Here is a 23418-nt window from a genome sequence, read left to right on the forward strand (position 1 = left end):
ATACACTTCTTACCATATTGAAAAGGCATGAAAGAATGGTAAAGTTAGTATTTATAAACTAAAGTTAAAACTTTGGTTTGACAGTGAAGAAACTGATACTTAATACAGATTTTGTTAGGTTATTCATACTGATGATATATCAAGCAACTTCTGTGATCAGTGATTCAAGGCTAAGTGTTTAATATTATCTGTATCTAAAGGTAGGCATGGTACATCAAACAAACACTGTAAAGGATGGATTTGCACAGTTAGACACTATTCATCTTCAAGGTCATGATCAAAAGGGTTGAGGATAAAAGAAAGATTAATAATCCTATCAAATTATCAAATTAATTTGATTTGCAATGATCTATCTATCTATCTATATATAATCTATATATATACACACACGCGCGCACACACACACAAATGCCTTACCCTCAGTGTGAGAAGACAGGAGAAGAAGAGGCATCTATTCTCACTACTGCTAACTGTGACTCTTCATGGCTTCTGTCGTCTTCTGCATGCAGACTCACTCCAGTGTGACATTGTCTACCCCCTTAAACACACACACACACACACACACACACACACACACACACACACACACACGCACGAAGGCACGCACACTTACATGGAGTGTATAAAACAACAAAAAACATAACAATACAAAACCTAATCTATCTATCTATCTATCTATCTATCTATCTATCTATCTATCTATCTATCTATCTATTCACCTATCTATTTATCAATCTATTTATCTATCTATCTAGTCTGTACCGCTGACATTTCTTCTGCACTCCATTTCCCATGAGCTCTAGCGATCATTCACAAAATCATGAGACCCATCATGGGACAGTGTTGCCACACTTCTTAACAGCAGTGTTTTGGGCCATCTCTGCTGGTGGTATGGCGGTAGAAACCATGGCGCACGACTGGGAGTTTGACCGTTTTGACGACGGTTCACAAAGTAAGTACAGCGTCCAGTCCTGACCTTCAGTTAAAAAGCGACGTGCTAAAGTTAATTTACATTAGCCTTCATTGTTAGTTACCGCTGTTAGCAAGCAGCTTAACCGCAAGGTGCCGTCTATTTACTGGCATGGCATACATTGCTATTATTGAGCGTAAATAAATCTACGTCAAATGAACACTTCGAGAATTAGTGTGTTTAACGTTTACTTTGTAATAAATACTTTCAACGTTGAGCGTATCCAGGCCAACTGTACGTTATTGTGAAGGGTAGGCTACAGCAGAGTTAGCTAACGCTAATCATCGCATCAGATACACACAGCTGATCAGTTTGACAGCTTAACAATGAATGAGAAAATTTGACAGCATATTAACAACAATGTAAACCGTGAACTGTAACGGCAGCTTCCCTCCATTAAAGCTCACAACAAGGGATACTGTGTCAGTTCTCCTACAGTTAGTCTTCAGTGCTCCTTATACGAAAGGGGTTTGAATATTTATGTTGTGTTCGTTTTGGATCCTAAAATGTATATATAGGAGATAAGGAGACATAATTTGTAATTAATAAAAGTACGGCATTTAACTTCCAACATTCTAGAAAAATAATTAGTTTGGCATTGTTATCTGCTAACTAGTCATTACAGTTTCCATGAGTGTCAGTCTTGAAATTCAGCATCAGCTCCCTAAAGTGTCCTTATCCAAATCCTCTGCCCTACAGAAATACACACAGAGGTTCAACTGAAGAACTACAGCAGGTTTCTGGAGGAGTACACCTCCCAGCTGAGGGGTATCGAAGATGCTTTGGATGACTCCATCGGAGATGTGTGGGACTTCACTCTGGACCCCATTGCCTTGAGGGTAACATAGCAAAAGCTATTAGCTGTTCATCAACCTGAGACTGACATTGTTTTTACACAATTTCAACTTGTGTAATTTCCTTCCCAATACTTAATGCTCTATTTCAGCTTCTTCCATATGAGCAGTCATCCCTATTGGAGTTAATCAAAACAGACAACAAGGTAAGTAAAGACAAACAGTCTAAGTGTTTTCTTTACATTTTTCATCTTTATAATGGTCACTATTTTTTTGTTGGTTGCAGGTTCTGAACAAAGTCATCACAGTTTATGCTGCTCTCTGTAGTGAAGTGAAGAAACTCAAGTATGAGGTAAGCATGGTCAAAACAGTGGACCTTTTTCATCATATGCGCCTCCTCTTGCTTAAAAGGATCTTGTGGAGTTTTCTTGTAAACAACAGGTTGTGTTTAGATGCAGGATTACTCCAAATCACATTGTGTATGTCGCTGATATCCAACAAATGTGTTGAGTGCATTTTCTTCCTCAGAAAACATTTGCAAAACTGATTTTTTTAAGGAAAGATTTGATTACATTGTTTATGTTCATGTTCATTAGCTTTCAGTCTTCTTCTCCCCTGCCTTTGCTGGCATACTGCTGCATATCCTGGCGTGTTACTGCCACCTGTTGATCAGTGTAACAGTGTGGCAACCATTGGTACTGAAGGATTGTGAATTATTTCACTTGTCTGCATGAGATAAACAAAATAGGAATTTTTAAAAACAGGTCCATGGCACTACAAGAGGACTGAAAATCCAAAGGGAACCTTAAAGTAAACAAATGTTGATCTCTTTCTGAGAAACAAATTCTGATTCTGCACCTTGAATTTGTGCTCTTTTGCAGGCAGAAACCAAGTTCTACAATGGCTTATTGTACTATGGAGAGGGAGGTAATGTGTCAGCTACTACTATCCTTTTATTCCAGGTTTACCATCTGGCGTGCTGTGATTTGTTATTGTTAAAAATAAGAGATATATGTGCGTTTGCTACAGTGTCTGACACCAGTGTTGTTGAAGGAGAGTCGCAGATTCAGATGGGCAGATTCATCTCATTCCTTCAGGTAGACAATAAATAAGCTTATGTTATAACGTAGTTTATTGAAATCCAAAAAACACTGATAGTTTTTCTCCTTGTCCTCTCACAGGACCTGTCCTGTTTTGTATCGAGATGTTACGAAGTGGTGGTCAACATTGTTCATCAGCTGGCTGCCCTCTACAACAGCAACAAGTAAGAGCTATGAGTGAAAGCATGTAATGATGCACAGTGAATGCCCTGCTCTTGTTGAATCAGCTTCGCTAAATACCCATTTAGATTAAATTTCCAAATGATCCTTTATGCACTTCACATGCAGGCAAAACAACAACTTAGAGACTGCATTTCAGGTTTAAGTGTTACATGCATGTTTTGCACTGCTGCAATGCAAAACAAAACATTTTTCCTCTCATATCTCAGGAGCGCAACAAAAATCATTGAGTCCTCAGGTGTCCATTTCCAGGTGGGTTTTAAGATTTAATAATATTATTTATGTCTGTAACCCAAAATATTTCTTACAGTGTCTGTTTTGTGCAACGTTTGCAGATAGTGTATGAACACCTCGGGGAATTGTTGGTGGTTCTGCTCACTCTCGATGAGATTATGGAAAATCATGGCACGCTAAAAGATCACTGGAAGATGTATAAAAGGTTAACACACACATGCACACACATGATTATTACAATTAGGTAAACGTGAATGCTTATTTATTATGTGTTTTCTGCATTTATACCTAATTCCATCTCTTTAAACCATATAGTAATTTATGATGTGTTTAGGCTCTATAGTTTTCTGTAAATGTGCCTGTTGTAGGTTGTTGAAATCCGTGCACCATAACCCTGGGAAATTTTCCATTCCTGAAGAGAAGCTGAAACCTTTTGAGAAGCTCCTGCTCAAGCTTGAGGGACAGCTGCTGGATGGCATGATACTGCAGGTGACTCATTTTCTCATTTTCAGGTGTTTTAGTCAGTGTTAGTAGTTTAGTTTGTGCTAATATGTACAGAATAACGGAGATCGGTCATCTAAACTATAAGCATGGGTCATTTTGAGACGTCATGTCCTCTGTGCACCATTAACCTCATGTTGTTTACAAATGTGTCACAGGCCTGTGTGGAGCAGAGATTCGATGATCCTGGGGAAGGAGTAGCTGTTGCCAAAAACAGTGCCTTTGCTGAGGAGTTTGCCTTCAACATTCGCTCTATCTTCACTAACGTCGAATCCAAAATTGGTCAGTTCTCAGGATAGGCTGTATAGGATAGGCTTGTGACAACTTGTGTTTCCTGCAGCATTAAGGTGATGTATATCTGTTTTTGTCTTGCTTTCAGGTGAACCTTCAGAGATTGACCAGAGAGACAAATATGCTAGCGTCTGTGCTCTCTTTGTGCTTCACTTTCACATCTTCAGGAGTGTTGACAAAAAGCTCTACAAGGCACTGCTCGATGTCTGTAAAAAGGTAGCTTGGTGTTCTTGGCCCCCCTTCTTTTCTCAGTCGATGTCTTTACTTTTCCCTCAGTGTCACAATTGGAAACATCTTGCCTACATGTGTTTGTTTCTGCCCCTTCCTCTAGGTTCCAGCTGTCACGTTGACCGCAAACATAATCTGGTTTCCTGACAGCTTCCTCATCAGTAAGGTCCCAGCTGCAGCTAAATTGATGGATAAGAAGAGTCTGCAGGGCATCAGGGCGCAGAGGGACACCTTCCTGCAGCAAAAGGCTCAGACACTAACTAAGTCAGCAGAGCCAAAAATCAGATCAACTTATTTTGTGGAGAACAGATGTTTAGATTTGAGAATCTGACTGTTTTATTTTTTGTCTTCTCTCTTCAGGGATGTTCAGTCCTACTACGTTTTTGTAACTTCTTGGATGATGAAGATGGAGTCCATCTTGTCCAAGGAGCATAAAAGTGACAAACTGGCTGAAGACCTTAACAGCAGGTGTAATGTGTTTGTGCAGGTAAGGACTGACAGTTTGATGCCCTAGCAACAGTGACATAACAGAACATGAGATCAGAAAGACCCATTATTCACATTTTTCCAGTACTTCTTTCCATGACAGTCCAGGTGTAGAGAGATGATTGATGCATTGATGATCCTCATAAAACTTGTTAAACTGCCCACTTATGTAGAAAGTGGTGTGAATTTGCATAGACGATTCATGCTGTAACACTGATGGTTCGTTCTGTGTTTTCACAGGGCGTCCTGTATGCATACAGCATCAGCACCATTATCAAAACCACCATGAACATGTATATGTCGATGCAGCGGCCCATGACCAAGACCTCTGTTAAAGCTCTGTGTCGACTGGTTGAGTTGCTTAAGGTGTGTTTGAGTGTCTGCCTTGCGAGTGGTTTTTATACTTTTCACCAGTGCAGGGTCTAGTCATGTCACATGTCTCTCCCCACAGGCTGTGGAGCACACATTTCACAGGCGGTCCATGGTTGTTGCAGACTCTGTTTCTCACATTACTCAGCAGCTGCAGTCACAGGCCCTCAACGCCATCAGCACTGCCAAGGTCAGTACAGCACAGATAACACATCACACATTACTGATGTGGAGGTACACGGTGCATCCAGGCTGGTAGTAGCCATGGCTGGAGGTACTGTCTTTTCCGGCTATCCGGCCATATGTCCACCTGTCCTGTTCTTGTGAACGGGATATCCCAGGGTGCCTTGAGGGGGATTTCTTCAAATTTGGCTCAGATGTTGATGTAATCAGTTTATGGATGAACTGATATCATTTTTGTGGTGAAAGATCACCGTGACTCATTGGAAATTCTACACTTGGAATCGTACATGTAAATATAGTGACAACTCTTGAATTTCCCTAGGGATCAATAAAGTATCTATCTATCTATCTATCTATCTGTCTATCTATCTATCTTCCTAGAACTACACTTAATACCTTGTGCTGAATTCCTGACTCTTTATTAGATATATCATGAGTGTTGTGGAAAATCTTGTACTTAGGAGACGCTGATGTCTTATGATGAAGTATTTAATGACACATATATATACTAAACTTTAGATATTAGTTGTATATCAACCTTGCGTACCTCTGTCTCCAGTACAGATATCAGGGTCACACTCTGTTCCGCTTGACAAGATCACATGGGCCAAATAGACTATACACTAAGACACTTGATGCCTCAGTGAGCTATTGCCACCCAAACGGTGAAGAACCAGTACCTCTTGGTACTTCCCAGCACCAGCATACAGCTGCAAGCAGTAAATTGATAACAATGAATTGTTGACACAACTCCCTCAGTATTGGCCTTGGGATGACCTGCCCCGGAGATACCAGGAAGTAACAGAGAAACTGAGGATCCAGTGTTCATTAGTTCAGGAAGAATAATGCTTTATGGAGGAACACTTCAAGGTTGAAAAATTATTCTCCAACAGTGAGTCTGGACAGACATGTATGTAAGTTGCAACTTGAGTGTTCTAACTAGAGGTCTAACTTCATTTTATATGTATCTTTATATGTATGTATGTCTCTGAAGAAAAGGGTGATCTCAGACAAGAAGTACAGTGAGCAACGACTGGATGTGCTGTCATCACTGGTGCTGGCAGAAAATGCTCTGAATGGACCGAGCACTAAGGAGCGACGTCTGGTGGTGTCTCTGGCACTGTGTGTCGGCACTCAGCTGGTATGTCAGGAGTTAAGTCGGTGGTTGATGGAATACAGGCACTTGTGTTTCCTTTTCATTCTCAGCTTGGTATGGAAATCTCCTGTTGTCTTGTAGAAAACATTCAAAGATGAGGAGCTGCTTCCACTGCAGCTTGTGCTGAAGAAGTTGGATCTGATTAGTGAGCTGAGTGAGAGGTGGGAGTTGTTTGTTTTGTTTTGTTTTTTTTCTTTTGACCACATTGAGAAAAATTTCTAGTCAGTGCATGACACATCCATTTGCTCCATCTGCTAAGAGCTGGCAAAGTGAAAACTTCCACACGTTGAGATGCTACTTCTTGGTGTGGAGCCAGTGTGACAGACAGCTCTCAACATGTTATGTAATAGAAAGTAGACTATGGTCGGTGTGCCTTATGGTGGTAAACGTGTTTTTAACAGGGAGTTCAGACACAAAGTATGATACAAACTGTGAACAGTGTGAACAAAGGACTATGAAAAGTACAGAGGAAGACAACAGGTGGGATTTTTGGCAGAAGGGTGTAAAAAACAAAAAAACAAAGCAAAACAAAAAAATACAAAAAGTAAAATGGGTTAAGGTAAGAAGCTGATGACACGGGAGTATAAATATCAGATAAACTCAGTTGAATTCACAAGTCCTGTTCCAGTTTCCTCTGTCACGTGCTAACCTGGGACATGACAAAAGCCAGTGTTATGCAGTGATGTCTTTGGCTTGTTGTCAAAGAGTTTGCACAGAAGCTTTGAGAATAGGCTTCTCATCCTCTTCTCATCCTCCTCTTCATCACTTTGACCGTCACTGATTTCATTATGTGTTGAAACAAATATATTTACTGGCATCTGGCACTTGGTGGATGCTAATGATGGATCTTGTCACAAACCTTATTGTTACAAACCTTGTGTTATATTATTTATATTTTCTTTGACTTGCTTTAGACATACTTATGGACTGTTTTCCTTTAATTCGTCAGGGTCAAGCTGCAGTGTGACTGCAGTTTCCTTTACTGGCATCGAGCTGTGTTTCCCATCTACCTAGATGATGTATACGAGAACGCCGTGGATGCAGCACGGATACACGTAAGCCTCTGATGTCCTGTATATGTGCACACTTTCTTTGTTACATTGTCTGTTAGGATCACAAAGGGCTCCTTTTATGTTCTTACAGTCTTATTGTTGAATGAATTTTGAAAATTGGGATTTGTTGTTTTGCCAGATGCATGGAAGGCTGGAGATATTCTCTTCAGTTTACACAAACTGTTGTCTTTATAACAGTTTATAGTTTTTAATTTAAACTTTAGTTCTAATTTTTTCTGCCTCGGTTGATTGGTTGCTCCGGTGTTCTGCTGTCCTGGATGACTTTTGTGATTGGCTGGAGCAGTACATGTTCAGTGCACTGAGAGACAGCGTGCCCTCCATGTTGTACGCCAAACACATGGACTCCTGTGACCAGCTACTGGAGAGCTATGACAAGGAGATCATGGACGTGTTCAACGAGGTGAGAACCGGTGAAATAGAGCAGTCAAATGAAATGAGGGCGTTAGAAGAGGAAATATGCATTTGATTTGAATTCTTACAAATCTAAGAAATTCATAACAACATCCTTAAACTCCTTGTTTTTGTTGTGCGTTTCTGATCGTTCTCATCCTTTCTGCCGTTTAACTCAACCAGCACCTGCTGGACAAGTTGTGTAAGGAGATTGAGAAGGACCTGCGTCTCTCCGTTCACACCCACCTGAAGCTGGATGACAGGAACCCTTTCAGAGTCGGCATGAAGGACCTGGCCCACTTCTTCTCCCTGAAACCCATCCGATTCTTCAACCGCTTCATTCATATCAAAGGTGCTGAAAGATTGTCCCACACACACAGACACACACAATTATTTTCATTTCTCTGAAAACATAAAAAAAATCTTTTTTTTATCTGTTCTAGTTACAAGGATATAAAAAGTAAAATCTTTTTTTTTTTTTTTTAGTCACGTTTAATTGCGGATCCAGCACAGAACTAAATGAAACCTTATCACGTCAGAGTACAATACATGTACCGTGTGTGTTGTGTAATGCTGACACCTGCTGTTAAAATGTAAGATGGTGTTGACGAAGCATCTGACAGAATTATTTATCTTACTTTTTGTGTCGTTGCAGCGTATGTGACACACTACCTGGACAAAACGTTCTACAACCTAACCACTGTTGCTCTGCATGACTGGGCCACTTACAGTGAGATGAGAAACCTCGCGACGCAGCGCTATGGACTTACGATGACGGAGGCACACCTGCCCAGCCAGACCCTGGAGCAGGTCTGTGTGTTTGCAGCTGACATATCATGACAGAAGCAGAGTTTCTAATTAAAGAAGTGAAGTTGAGATGGTCACTGTGGGCAGTCGTGGATCAGCGGTTAGGGTGTCGGACCCGTAACCGGTGGATCGCTGGTTCGATTCCCCGTACCGGTGTCCATGGCTGAGGTACCCTTGAGCAAGGTACCTAACCCCCACTGCTCCCCGGGCGCTGCACGCGGTCGCCCACTGCCCCGGGTTTGCTGTGTGTGTGTGCACGTCACTTGGGTGGGTTAAATGCAGAGCACAAATTTCGTTGGAGTGAGTTCCCTCCAATGACAAGATATGTCACTTTCATCTTTCTTTCTTTCACTTTAACTGTATCCCCTGTGTGTTCTCATCAGGGTTTGGACGTTCTGGAGATCATGAGGAACATTCACGTTTTTGTCTCACGCTACCTTTATAACCTCAACAACCAGGTAAGACTCACAGGCTCCATACTGAACTTCACTGTCTTAAACGAAGCAGTTATCTGTGTGTTATATATATTTTTGCTTTCCAATAGATCTTCATAGAGAAGGCAAGTAATAACAAGCACTTGAACACCATCAACATTCGTCACATCGCCAACTCCATCCGGACCCACGGCACAGGCATTATGAACACCACGGTGAGATTAAAGTAGTGTGGGCTTTAGTCCATCTTCATGTGTGCTTTTTTGCTCCACTCTTGTTGTGTATGGGTGTTTGATCCTCACCTGTTGCACATGTCTCTTCTTTCATCAGGTGAATTTCACTTACCAGTTCCTGCGGAAGAAGTTTTACATCTTCAGCCAGTTTATGTATGACGAACACATAAAATCCAGACTCATCAAGGACATCCGCTTCTTCAGAGAAACGAAGGACCAGTCTGATCAGAAGGTAAGATTAAGGCTTGGTGCCTTTCTGTGTGTGTGGCTCCCTTCCTCCCTAAGCTGCTGACTAACTGACTTGAGAACCAGTTTTTAAGCTGACATTAACCTGCCAGTGGACATTTTAAGTTTTCAGTGTTAACAGACACAGACTTTCAGCAAATCCTGTCTCAGGAACAGGGGCTTTGCTAGATTTTCTGTTCTTGGAACCAGTTTAGCTGTCTAATCCAAAATAAAATACTGCATATAATATTGCCAGGCACAATAACATCAAACCATTAACAGCTCTGGTTCAGCTGTAGTTGTCCATATTTTTGTCGTAGTATCCATTTGAGCGAGCAGAGAAGTTTAACCGCGGCATCAGGAAGCTGGGCATCACCCCTGATGGACAGAGCTACCTGGACCAGTTCAGGCAGCTCATCAGCCAGATTGGTGAGAAAAAGTCCTAAATGACATAGATCTGTTTTTGACTTATCTTAGAACATCAACTGCACCAGGCGAATTTGGTAAATCAGCACCAATTTCACCCTGTTTTCTTTCAGGTAATGCCATGGGTTATGTGCGTATGATCCGTTCTGGAGGCCTCCACTGTTGCAGCAGTGCTATCAGGTTTGTTGTTTGAGACCTGGCTGTGTGTATCAGTGTTTCCCACAGACTCAAGACCAGTTGGTGGTGGCAGCAGCTGCCTTCCCATACATTAGTCAACATATGGGAAACACTGGTATATGTTTGTGCTCTTTTGCAATGTTAATGGGAAGGTCTTGGGCTGAGGAGGTCACTCCAGTTGATAAACTGGATTAATGTTATTTTATGATCTCACTAGTGGGGTTTTGTGTATGCGTCATATCCAGGTTTGTCCCTGACCTGGAGGACATAGTGAACTTTGAGGAGCTGGTGAAGGAGGAAGGACTATCGGAGGAGACACAGAGAGCTGCCAGGTAGGAAAATCCCTAAATTATAACTTGCATTTCATTATTTTTTTTATTTTTTTATTTTTTTTTGAGGATGATCTCATTTTTGTAGATAATTATAACAGTTGTTTGGCAGATGTGGGATTGGGGTCATTTTAAGTCCAGTGTCTGTTCCAGTTAGTGTTAAGCTGAAGAATTTAGAAGCTGAAGAGCTTTATATGCACAGAAATGATTGTGCTTCAGTTGTGTCTGGTTAAAAATTGTCAAAATATTTTCAGTGTACTTGTAGATGTAAGATGTAAAGACACAAAAACAGTTTCTTCCCCCAGGCTGTCTCCCTGATCTCCACCTGCCATTGTATGAACCTGTTCACACTGTTTGCACTACATGTGTGTATATATATATATATTTATATTTATATTTATATCTTGTTTTTTTTTCTTCTTGTAAATACTTTATTCTTCATTTTTTATTATTATTATTTGTTATTTTGTATTTTGTATGGTGCACAGGAGAGAGAAAAATCCAGATCAAATTCCCTGTATGTCACACGTACTTGGCAAATAAAGCTGATTCTGATTCTGATTCTAAAGGAGACATCACCTGATATTCATGCAGTGCCTGTTAAATATTGTGTCATTTCCAGTGTTTTAGATTCGGTGTTGGGGGATCTGACCAGCAACTCTGCTGAGGGGACAGAGTACTTCAAGATGCTGGTGGCGGTGTTTGCACCTGAGTTCCGCAGTGCCAAAAACATGCATCTGAGGAACTTCTACATGATCGTACCCCCGCTGGTCAGTGCTAAGACATTTACTCATTCACTTCTGTGCCTGAAAACTGCTTGACTTGCTCTTGTCTTTTTGTCTTTTTTTTTTTGTTTGTTTGTGTTTACCTGCTCTCGTTGTTTTTCTTGAGTGTTTATCGTTAGTCTGTGCAGCGCTTTCAGTAAATGATATACAGCAAATCTCTCCTTTAGACGGTGAATTTCGTGGAGCACTCCATCAGCTGCAAAGAGAAACTCAACAAGAAGAACAAAACTGGAGCTGCTTTCACAGATGATGGCTTTGCTATGGGTGAGTGCGCTTAAGTGATAAATTACACATGCGGTATGGACGACACAACATCAGTTCTCAGTTCTCTACACCTGTACTGCTCTCCTTTTCTCAGGTGTGGCTTACATTCTGAAGCTGCTGGACCAGTACCTGGAGTTTGACTCTCTGCACTGGTTCCAGGCTGTCAGAGATAAGTACAAGAAAGAGATGAGTGCTGTGGTGAAGGAGCAGAACGTCCAATCTGCCAGCCAGGATGAAAAGTTGTTGCAAACAATGAACCTCACTCAGAAGAGGCTGGATGTCTACCTTCAGGTACAGTCTCTGTTGGATGGTGAATGAAGATGTGCAGGATAAGAGGAGATCTGCCGTAAACTGCCAATGTGGCCCATATTACCAGTTCCTGCTCTCAGTGTATTCATGGGTGTCCATCAGTGTTTCCTACACACTAATAGTGTAACCAGTGGAAAATATTTGAAAGGATATCTGTTTCTATAGGCACTACTCAACACACTTGTGGTCTCTAGTTGCACACACAAAAGCTTGCTCTGTCCCACCTCTTCTAGTTTCTCTCTCCCTGCTGGTCGGTTGACTAGTCGCCAAAAAACATGTCCACATGTGGAGACTTGTTGTAAATGATGTAGACTGCCAAGTTGATTAAAACCAACTTGGCACCAAATGGCTTTTAGGTGGATTCTTGGCCCCAGCCAGCAAGCAAGTGGGTTAGGTTAATCAGGTAAGGTCACACCACAACCTGTGCATTTACAGGAGGGATGTAATACCAGAGAAGAAGAAAAAGCCATAGAGCATGTTAAAATGGGTTGCCAAGAGTGAAGGAGATGGGTGCACAGCTCCTGTAATCGAAAATTAATATGTGGTGAGCTGCCACAAATGAGTGAATGTGTAGGAAACCAGGGACAGCTATCGTATATCACGAACTCACATTGGGGCAGTCAGGCGCAAAGTCTTTTGAAATACCTCACCACCGTGAGCTGTGTCACTGGTACTGCTGATGTTGATGAGCAGCCCATATTACAGACGTGTACCTGTTCCTCTCATACTGTATCTTTGCCCCACGTCTCTCCCTCCATCTCTGAAAAACTCTGATGTATAAGAATTGTTCACTCCGCCCTCTTCATCTCCCCTCTTCAGGAGTTCGAGCTGCTTTACTTCTCGTTAAGCAGCGCCCGAATCTTCTTCAGAGCAGACAAGACTGCAGCTGAGGAGACCCAGGAGAAGAAAGACAAAGGTTAGGCTCGTGATTGATGGAGTCTTTTAATTATGCAAAACCTCTGGCACACCAGACCTGTTAAGCAGGCTTTTTGTAGATGATTTTTCATAGATTTCTAGAAAGATTGTACCCTGATTAATGAGAGGATGAGGTCGGTGTGTCTTCATCCTCTTTTAGATCTCACATGCATCTTAACTGCCATTTTCTCCACCAGATGAAGCTGCCAAAGCAGGAAGTGCTTCAGATGGCTCATCCCCCACTGAACCTGCCTCAAAGTGACCCTCACTGTGAGATCATAACTCAGAGAGTACTGTAAAATAAGGGAAGTACCCGTCAGAGCAACTGTGTAGAGATTTCTTGCAGGAGACAGCACTGAAATGTGTGTGTGTGTGTGTATAGTTCACGGAGAACAACAAAAACAACTGACAAATGAAGAGTATTGTTTTCATTACTCCAAACGTGTCGGGACAAAGCGATCGTCTTCATTAGATAAAGAATGTGTGCTGAAAGTGCTGCTGTAGGAAGTGTCTTTCTCATTTTCATTCTACTGAGACATCGATGTAACATCCCACGGCTTTGAAGTGTTTGCAGCATCAAATAAATTCAGCTTGAATTTGTAGCATTTACTTAGACAACTGCAATTTGTAACGGCCAGATGGTGTTTTTATACTTGTATATTCTGTCTGAATTGAACTGTTATTTTTCTATTGTAGAAGCCTTGGCTATATTATGTCCTCTGCTAATTAGAAACCAGTTCAGCCGACGATTAATTTGCATCTGTTTTGACTTTGCTACATCTTTGTTGGTGTCCAACATACTAATTGGTTGATTGATTGTTCATAACCTTCAAATGCAGCTCTGTTCTTAATGCCTCAATAGATTGTAGCAAAAGCAGTGAGGACTCTTGAGAATGTTGTCTGTGTATAATCTCATGTTTGTGTGCCATATTTGTTCACTGCAAATTTTTTCATCTTTGTTTTATACATTGTACGAATTAAGGTGTGCTTGTGCCTTTCTAAACTCTGTGCTGATAACTTGATTAATTTAGAATATGTTCAAACATTAAGTTTCCTGCTCCTTGAGTGTTGCACAGTTCAAATATTATTTCTTTGCAGCACTGAAGATGTATCATTATTTTTACTTCCCAGTTTTATATCTTTCAACATGTTAATGAGTTCACAATTTGGTCGAAATTACATTCCATGAATAACTTGCTTGAAAAGTTCTGTGAAGTCTTTGACGACTAATAAAAATTGCACTTTCAACAGAATTTAACGTTTGAATCAGGAGTTTGTACTGACAGTGCAAAAAAAGTCAGAAAGCGCACATTACATTCACAGTTTATGTATATGGTTGTTACAACTGTGTACTATATTAAAAATTGATTCAACAAGTGTGTTCCTTTGCAATAACAAACAGATTTTGCCTGTAAATCTGTACACAGAAATTAGGAGAGGTGTTGAATGTATAGCAAAACTATGTAACTTTGTGGAGAAGTATACCTTATTGCTGAGTCTCAATGCCAGATCCTACTTTAACAAAACACTTTAGGCTGGTGTCAGACCCAAGTCACCAAAACACAGTGCAAGTTTCTGCAGAAAGTTACATGGTGTTGCTTTAAAGACAACTCCCTGACTTAAAAAAAGAGCAATAAAACACACACACACTGTGGTTCAGGAAAGCCTTTTCTGCTTTAATACAAAGAAATGAAGCTTTTAACTTCAGAAAATACAAGATTGGTCTGGATTTTTTTTTCTCTCCTCAAATTGTCATTTTTCCGTTTCCTATGAAATGCTGCTGTTCACTGCTGTTCAAACGACTTCAATTGAAATACATCCCTTGTTCTGCTTTGGACTCAACGTGGAGGATGACCTCCATGTTTATTTATTTTTGTATTTATTTATTTATTTTTGTATGAGAATCAGGCCTTTCCTTAGATGACATTTTAATTTTGTATCATTTTGATTTAAGTGCCCGTAGTGCCATATGACACCCTGTCCAGCAGCTCCAGAAATGTCCTGTTACATCCACATATTGCATCCATGCTCACCTCATAAAAACGAGGTACAAGGCAGGGCAAAATTTTTCCAAAATAGATGTCATATATATATATACATACACACATATATATATATATATAGCAATCATATATACACATTCGTACATACGTATACTAATTTATGTGATGCAAAGAAAAAAATGTACACATTTCTACAAAATTGTAACAAAGACTGGAAAGTGTTTTGTTTGCTCTGGAGCAACATCGTGTAGCTGTTAAGCCTCTGCGAGGATTTGTCCACATTTGTGGAAACCAAAGAAATCTCCCAGATTTGTGTCCATGTTCAGCTGGCATAGAACTCACAGAGAGAGAAACAGACAGGGAGGGACAAACAAAGTAAGTATGAGACAAAAAAAAAACACATTGGTGGTGCAACTGCAGAAGTTGGAATCAATGAAAGTGGAGGAAAAAAAAAGGGGGGGGGGGCAAGATGAAAAGGGATGCATGTGGAAAAGTTGCATGAATGCCCTGACCCTTAACAAAAAATGGAAAAGGAAAAATATCAGGGAGTGTTCACATAAAAACAAAACAAAAAAAATCACAAACAAATTTTGTGTTCTTTTATTACTAAATATAGTGCAACAATAAACATTGCATTTTTCCATCCTTTCATTTGTATCTGAGGATGTTAACTTTGCTTTCCCTGGCTTTTTGCCTTGCTTAATACTCGAGGCATAACTCTTGTTTTGTCACTGTTCTGTGCCACAAGGTCAGTCCTCCGTTCTGCAAGAAAACCGGCTTCAGATTCAGAGACGTAAACATAACACACACCCTGCTTGAAACAAGACAAAAAAACCCAAAAAAACAGGAGGAACATAAAGAATAAAAACAGAACAAGTGTTGGTGTTTTGGGCAGCATGTAATTTTGGAAAGACAGGGCAGTTTTGATGGTGGCAACGACCCTGCAGTCAAATAGCCAAATCCTGGAGGAATAAAAACCAAGCTGTGTGAACCACAGCGCCTGTCTTGGATAACAGTGTTATATGCAGGAAGAGCTGTGGCCTTTGGACTGGTCGGGCCTTAGAAGGCCTGCTGGGCTGGGTTGTAGTTAAATGTTGTTGGCACATGTGGCCTCTCTTCCAGCTTGTCATACTCCAGATGAAATTCCTTAAAGATGCAAGACACACTTTTAACATGACAGCAAAAGCTCTAATCCACATCAACAAGTCAGTACAGCTTATCACAGGTGCTGTTTTGCCAGATAATGAAAGTTCAAAGGACACTGACCACTTAATGAATAGTGGACGGAGCCACCATAATGTCAATGAAGTTCAATAGATTACAAAATGTACCATAGGCCTGTTCTGCGGAAGACCTGAAAATAGCAACTGAGACCATAAACTCACTGAGAAATAGCTAACTCAAGTAACAAATCAGAAGTACGGTCGTTTTGTCATAAGCTTATACACAATCTGACTTCTTCTAGTAACCATAACGTCACCCCCTGCTGGCCACTACAAGGAATACCGATTTAAGACACTTTGCAGTGACTTGACTTGGCAGATCATGAAGCTTTGTCCACATATTTTACCGTCTATGGCAAAGAGGCAGCAGAAAGACAAATGCTTACCTTGGCTACTTTTCTCCAGTTAAGACAATCAAAAAAGTAGTAGGTTCCTCTCTCGTAGGCGTTGGTTTTCAGCGTAGGTTCCATGCCAGGTGCCCTTGTTATCCAAACCCGCTCCTCTTTGTGGTACCTCCAGTCCCGGTTAAAGCTTGAAAGTGAAATTACAAACATTGGGTACATAGCAATGGGAAGAAATCCAGCAACTGACCCATGACCTTCACGAAATTTTAACCCCACAACCTCAAAAACCACATGAATCTGTCAAAAATGTCCAGAGAGAGGAATATTATTAAACATACTGCACATTAAACTATTCACAGTTTTCAAATTAAGAGTGAATGGAATAATATTTTATTTCCGCTGCAGAAATACTCACAGCTCCACTGCTGCCAGAAGCTGAAGCAGGTCTCCACCATTCATGTAATACAGGTAGAACAACAGGTCTTCACCATATCGAGCCAGTTTGATTGCAGCCAACTGAAGACACGACAGCAAAGAACAAAGAATAATTAGTTTTGTACCCAAATGTACTGCTTGCAAGCTCTTATTGTGGCACTGTTCTGAAGTTCATAATTACCTTGTCCCGTATGTGGATGTTGGTTAAGTATTCAGACGGAACATGAAAGTCTGAAAAGGCAAGCATGTAATCTTAATGGAATATTAAGAGTTGTTCTCAATTCACTGTCATACCAATGGAGAGATGTGAAAATTCAAGTTCTTTAACACCTGGGATGCAGGATATTGAATTTTTTATCTCCTCTTTGGTCTATTTCTACCCTCAAATAAAGCAGCGGTAATGTGCAACATGAGCACTACTGCTAAAGCTCTAAAACACTAGATTTCAGAAGATCATATAGCCCATTATATAGAATATGTGTAATTATTGTACAAAGTGTGCAGAAAGACGAGGGGGCTTTAGCCGCCCTTCTCCCCGCATGTACCTCCTGTCTGTCATCATAAAACTGTCTTCAGGCCAGTTTAGACTTCAAAACTTGAAAGCTAATCAAGTAATGATACCAAATGACTACTAAAAAAGGTAATTAAAAGAGGATTGAAAAGCAGTACTCCCCCACATACTTCATATTAACGTCTTACCAATGTCTTGAGGTCGACAGGGTGATGAGGCCCACGGAGAGGCGAACTTGGGGTACAAGTTTCTGTCAGGAAAGTAAGATGCAATAAGTGCCTGCCATGACGAACATCAAAAAAAGAACATTTTCTGGACACATTTAAAGTAAAACAGAAACTATGCACTCTAGTTAAAAACAATTCAATCCAACAATATCAATATCCTCTGTAAAAAAAAAGCCTGCCAGTAAAAAGGAGGATTTAGTGGTCCCGGTACAGACCAAAGGAAGAATTTGTCTAAGATTTATTAGGTGAAAAAGAAAGCTGGACAAATATCAGTGTAACCATGGTAGCCAGCAGTGCCCCTAATCTAACCATAAAGCAACAATTTTATGTGCATCCTCCAAATATCTTAAAAACCATTCATCTGATCTGTGTTGAATGTGAGGTAGAATATGTACATTTTGAACAGCCACTGGGCTGTTATGTATAATAAGTCATTTAACATTTAAATGAGCTACAGGCTACTTCTTTATTAATGCCATTTTCACTGCATGTTTTACCAGCCATATACCTACTGGTTAATGAAAAAGCAACTTTATTTATGACAGAAAGGCTGTCTTACTCTGGTGAGTTTAAGTTGAGTCCCAGTGTCGTGAGGTCACTTCCTAGCGCCAGATGGACCATCCCTGGATCAGTCTCTGCAGCCCGGATGAACGTCAGCAAGCCAATCATACCAAATTGGTCTGTCACCATTCCTGAGGGAATGTTCGTCACCCGACCTGCAGCAGCAGCAGGACAACTCAGAGTTCAAGGAATGGCTGAAACTGGACTTCTGATCCACAGTTAATATTTACAGTCAATACATTACCTCCATATTTCTAAACCACACTCTGCGGACACATTGTGATGTTAGTGATGGCCACAGACAGACTAATGGAAAGATGATGATTGTCTGCATCATACTCTATATATTCTTTCTGTTTCCTCATTGAAGCCTATCCAGTAATTATTTAACACCAAATACAGGGTAGAGAACCCAACTGCCTCACCCAAGTCTTGCGATTAAGAAGGGATGTCTCAGTGGAATTGGAGCGATACGATTGGCTGAGAGGTCTCACCATCGGGCAACACCTGGATCCCTTTCTTCTGGTTGTTGTTCTGTGCTGAGGCTGTCTTGTCTCCAGGGAACTTGGGCCCATCCGCACTTGATGTGCTCTTGTTTGTAGAATTCAAGTTCTGTAAACAAAGGAAAAAAAGGGTTTTAAGTACAGAATAATAAAACATGTTAATTTATCATAAATAATTCTCTTTGATGTGTAACCTTGACGCACACACAAAAAAACAGACCTACTGCCAGATGGTACTGCAGAGCCATCAGTGGCTCGCACTTACAGTTTTGCTGTCATCGTTGTTCAGCGTGGGGTCCTTATAGTTTGGGCCAGGCAGTGCAGGGAAGTCCTCGTTATGGATGGAGAAATCCTGTGTCTGTTCAGTTGATGGCTTCGTCACCATGCCAACTTGATGATGATGATGAACAAAGTGAAGTAGAGATTACTATTCCCCATAGTGCAATAAGGAATAAACCACAACAAAAGCATATCATAAGCCAGTCATGTTTCTATGGACTTAATGGTGCATTAAAACAGGCCATTCAAAAAGCTCATATTCTTTTCCTCTCCTGTGTAAAAATGAGAAACTTTGTCTCCAACCTAATAGCCTACCGTAAGGAGCCCGTCCAGCCAGTGGGTTGAGCACTGGTGTTGGGTTTCCAGTCCCTTCTCTCCGATTCCTGTCTGCTAACGCAGGGAAGTCTGACAGATCCAGTCCCGTTACATTTTCACTGCCATCTGTAGGAATAGAAAGGTTAGGAACTTGTAATGTGTAATGTCACTTTCAATGCATAACTGTGCAATAATTTAGCAATGATTAATTTGACAATCTAATTTTATTACACTGTAAATGAATGATAAAGTAGCCCTCCGCTAAATAGTAACAGTTGAGTGAGCCAATTCTACTCAACCCCTGTTTCAGCAGTCATATTTAAACTGATATAATGGTGTTACTACTACCTACAGTTTTTCCGGAAATTATTTCTACTTACACGGATTATCATCAAAAAAAGTTGAAAGTAATCTTCCTGCTTCAAGAAGACACTGGTCACGGCATTTACAGTGAAAGCTCAGAATATGCTTTCATTAACAGTAAGTGAACATACGAAAAATGAGAAAATTTACTTAAAAAACCATTTTTTAAAAATTAATGTAAATAACAAATGTATAAACCATTGTGGATCATGGCATATTTCTAAAACAAAATTTTCACCATGGCTTTTGTATAAAATTTTTTTGGAAAGAAGATTGTCACCCATTTCCTTAATATTCAATATAAACACAAACAAATTTCAGGAGAGCATGTTTAAATAAAACCCCAAATCAATGATCCCTTGGTACAACCTCCCAGGTCAAGCACACTAACCTGTGCCATTGAAGATGTTGCTTGATAATGAGTTGTTCATCCCAAATGCCTGATTGCGATTCATACCAAACCCTGACATGCTGCAGATGAAAGAAAACCAAAAACATATCAGTAGCTGTAGAGGACACAAAGAAGCAGATCTGTACAAAGATACATCACATGAGTGAACACGTGCGACTTTCACAGAATTCATTTACCTGTTTATGGTGAAAGGTTGGCGTGCTGGTTGCTGTTTGGGCATACAGATGATACTGGGCGAGCTGCGGTTGGGGCTGCCCAACCCCGAGCTGCTCATACTATTGGTCCTGCCACTCATTCCAATGCCTTGACCGACCTGAGAGTGATTCAGCATGTTCCTTGAGTTCATCGGCAATGTCCCCCTGTTATAGTGGATAAAATTTTTTGCTCATGTCGTTAATTGGCATTGCTATTTCCAGGTTTTATTTACTAATATTAACCACACAGGTGTGCAAACAAACTGGGTCTTCATAAAAAAGTGAACACCTTCATACAAACCTGCTTGGTGATGGCGGGGTGTGGAGGGACATGGTGGGGACCCCCGTTGTGGGGGTGATATGACTTGGTAGCTGCGTGCCTTGTGTTAGATTTCGATTTAACTGAGGTGTATTGTTCCCCATATTCCTTACCGAGAAGCCAAGTGCACCTGCAGAGAGAAACAGGAAGAAAAACAGAAAAAAACACAAATGCTGTCAGGCAACTCAGAGGATGTCCCAAACTCAAACTTTTCGAAATATTTTATTGGCAATAAATCCCCATAAAAACCCGCTAAGTGCAACTGCATCAATGCTCACACTATTTACAAGCAAAATTTCTTTTCACTTCAACTACGCTGCATGAGAAAACTGCTACATGGTTGACTGTCGGGAAAAAACTTACTTTGTGGACCATACAAACTTGCACCAAGCTGCGACAGCTGACCTGATGATGATGGTGAGGGAGAGGACAGCATCTGAAGAAAAACATTTGAGAACAACTAGAAAACATCTCCTCTGATGTTAACTTTAAAATGACAGAAGTGTGCAGAGATGGGGAACAAACTCACATCCTTATCCGACCGATGTGGGAACATCGACGGTTGGTTGTAGTACATGCTTTCATCAGTAAAGTCGTTATCGACTACCTCGACGAACTCTACAAATTTCTTTCTAGCACCAAACATGCCTTTCGTCACCTGGAGAGAGAGCAGAGCAGCGCGGCTGTTAAAGATGTGAAAGAGTTAAGGGCAAAGAACTGGAAAGAAGAATACAATTTCATAGTGACATTCACATTTGTAATCAGAATACACTGATTGCTCTTTGAAACCTAATGCTGTAAATTATCTAATTTTAACAACCCAAGTTTGACCTTAAGTGACTGACAGCATTGCATTGTTTTTGGTCTGCACCTGCTTGCTCCAGCACATCACTGACACTACATATACAATATTTAATCAACTTTATATACACTCGACAATATTTCTTGAGAGTGCACTTTTAAATTAAATAGATATATCATTTACTTGTAATTTACTTTGAAATATGTGGCGTCTTGGGTTGTTAAAATAAAGTTTTGAACAGTGTGTGTGTAGTTTGTGATGATATAAACGCAAATGGGATGAAGATTCTTACACTACTGTAACAAAATCATCTAATTACCTTATCTACAACATGTATGGAAGCAACTGTAAAACGTCTCTCTTCTACGAGTACCAGTGTGACTTGAGTCCTCAACAGATACCCAAATTGACACTGAAAACAGCAGTAACGCTAACGTGCTAATTTAGCCAACACTGGTGTAGCTAACGTTAGCAGGCAAAGCGCTTGAAGTCAATCTGTGTTAGCTTAGCGAGCTTAGCGTCAGTTTGCAAGCGAACTACCCCAACAAGGAGCTATGTACCACGACATACCAAATCCTTTCAACTCCAAAACATTCTTACTTGGCTACCAAGCAGCAGTCACTGACACTAAGGCCCTGTATGCCTGCGTATAACCACAGTCAGCTGTCCGCTTTCTCGGCTCAGTGTACAGGCAGCAGTAGCAGCCAAACCAGCAGCGACAATCTGCTACAGCTTAAGGCTTATGACTCGCTGCGTATCGAAACGGAGAAAAACAGCGAGTTAAATAGCTCATGCCGAAAGCGTAAATATGCACCGAGCCGATTTGATATGGTGAAAAATACGTTAATTATCCTCACCGCATCAATTCCGCCTCTCTACGTTAGATCCAAAATGGCTGTGTGTATTCTGAATCGAAAAAGACGAATAGCCTTTACCCTCTGACCTTACAACCTGCTGACCACTTCCGTACACAACACTGTAACTGAACGTGTATTCGTTAGTCCCACAGGGTGCTGAACAGTGGCCACAACACAAAACAAAACCCTAACAAAATGTATGAACATAAATATGATATAAATTATTGACTATAAGCAGGGGCATCGTTGTCAGGCCTCTGCCTCCTCCTTCCCTTATGTGATCATAAGTTGTCTTCCATTATGAAAAGAGTGTGCTGTCTGTAGCTGCTATCACTACAGAGGTTGCCTCTTTCAGTAATAATATCAATATTCCAATAATACAGGTACTTATATGTTTCTTTTGCACTTTGCCTGGGGCCACAGACAAGTGTAATGATACTAAAGCAGGAATAAATATTACAGGAAAGTTAATTGTGGATTCACAGGAGCACAGATTATTTGTGCCTTTGTCTATTTTGTATATTTATAAAGAAGTATATTTTTAAAGAAATATTAATACTTTCTAGACCATTTTCCCAACAGATTTATTATTATTATTATTATTTTTACTTTGACAGGTATAATACATTAATTATTACATTACATTATGTGCCCCAGTAATCACCTGATAGGCCGATGAAGTACACCTGTGCTTTCTCCTCTATGACCCATCAAATGCGAGACATGAACAGGGCCTATTGCAGCAGTCACAGGGTTCTTTCTGTGGGCTCAGCCAGGGCTGTACTGTGGCCTGTTTGAGGCCCCAGCAGTACATGGATAAGGAGAAGGCCAAGTGCTAAAAACAGTCTGTCAGTGAGTGAAAACAGACAAGGGATAAATCTTCTGATAAGGAAAATGAAATTCCTTGTCAGTTTTATCTGGCTGGAAAATAGCCCTAATGAAGGAATGCAAGATAGCATGGGTAAATCACACCTTGGGCATAGGGGTGACAGACCACCTCTTACAGTTTGAGAGTAGGACACCCCAGCGAGGAATAAAATGATATTCAGCTTTTAAAACGATATGTCTACATGGAAAACTACAACATGAGCATCTGGATTTGAAGGATTTTGGTTATAGCACTGAAGTCTCAACTCCATAATGACCACGCAGTTGAGGTCAAACCAATTCAAATGTGACACTGACAAGACACAGATCTACAGAGCCATACA

General features: G+C 40.6%; 2 protein-coding genes across 6 annotated transcripts; one reads left to right on the top strand and one right to left on the bottom strand.

The window, feature by feature from the left end:
* Nucleotides 1-794: 794 nt before the first annotated feature.
* washc4 (WASH complex subunit 4) lies at nt 795-14235 on the top strand. Its single transcript, XM_046393761.1, has 33 exons — nt 795-952; nt 1670-1809; nt 1917-1970; nt 2051-2116; nt 2646-2691; nt 2794-2861; nt 2946-3028; nt 3254-3296; nt 3380-3483; nt 3647-3767; nt 3938-4061; nt 4159-4286; nt 4402-4562; nt 4659-4785; nt 5025-5150; nt 5236-5343; nt 6331-6477; nt 6574-6653; nt 7442-7547; nt 7849-7965; nt 8139-8307; nt 8611-8765; nt 9146-9220; nt 9307-9411; nt 9527-9661; nt 9975-10083; nt 10194-10260; nt 10503-10589; nt 11209-11356; nt 11539-11635; nt 11730-11926; nt 12764-12860; nt 13057-14235. The coding sequence occupies exons 1-33, from the start codon at nt 892-894 to the stop codon at nt 13119-13121; spliced, it is 3516 nt and encodes a 1171-aa protein (XP_046249717.1). The 5' UTR covers nt 795-891; the 3' UTR covers nt 13122-14235.
* Nucleotides 14236-14514: 279 nt separating this feature from the next.
* Nucleotides 14515-22336, bottom strand: cnot2 (CCR4-NOT transcription complex, subunit 2). Of its 5 annotated transcripts, none has more exons than XM_046393762.1 (15): nt 22208-22336; nt 21078-21206; nt 20912-21008; nt 20531-20678; nt 20212-20394; nt 20015-20094; nt 19261-19386; nt 18932-19056; nt 18658-18775; nt 18162-18318; nt 17564-17625; nt 17046-17095; nt 16845-16945; nt 16472-16616; nt 14515-16008 (listed from the first exon to the last, which is right to left on the bottom strand). In XM_046393762.1, the coding sequence occupies exons 2-15, from the start codon at nt 21192-21194 to the stop codon at nt 15922-15924; spliced, it is 1596 nt and encodes a 531-aa protein (XP_046249718.1). In that variant the 5' UTR covers nt 21195-21206; nt 22208-22336; the 3' UTR covers nt 14515-15921. The 5 variants fall into 5 exon arrangements, with proteins under 5 accessions (XP_046249718.1, XP_046249722.1, XP_046249720.1 ...); XM_046393766.1 differs by having other exon boundaries at nt 20912-20984; nt 22208-22335; XM_046393764.1 differs by lacking the exon at nt 22208-22336 and adding an exon at nt 21921-22158.
* Nucleotides 22337-23418: the final 1082 nt, after the last annotated feature.

The sequence above is a fragment of the Scatophagus argus genome, chromosome 7 (assembly GCF_020382885.2).
Source record: "Scatophagus argus isolate fScaArg1 chromosome 7, fScaArg1.pri, whole genome shotgun sequence".
Taxonomy (NCBI): Eukaryota; Metazoa; Chordata; class Actinopteri; family Scatophagidae; genus Scatophagus; species Scatophagus argus.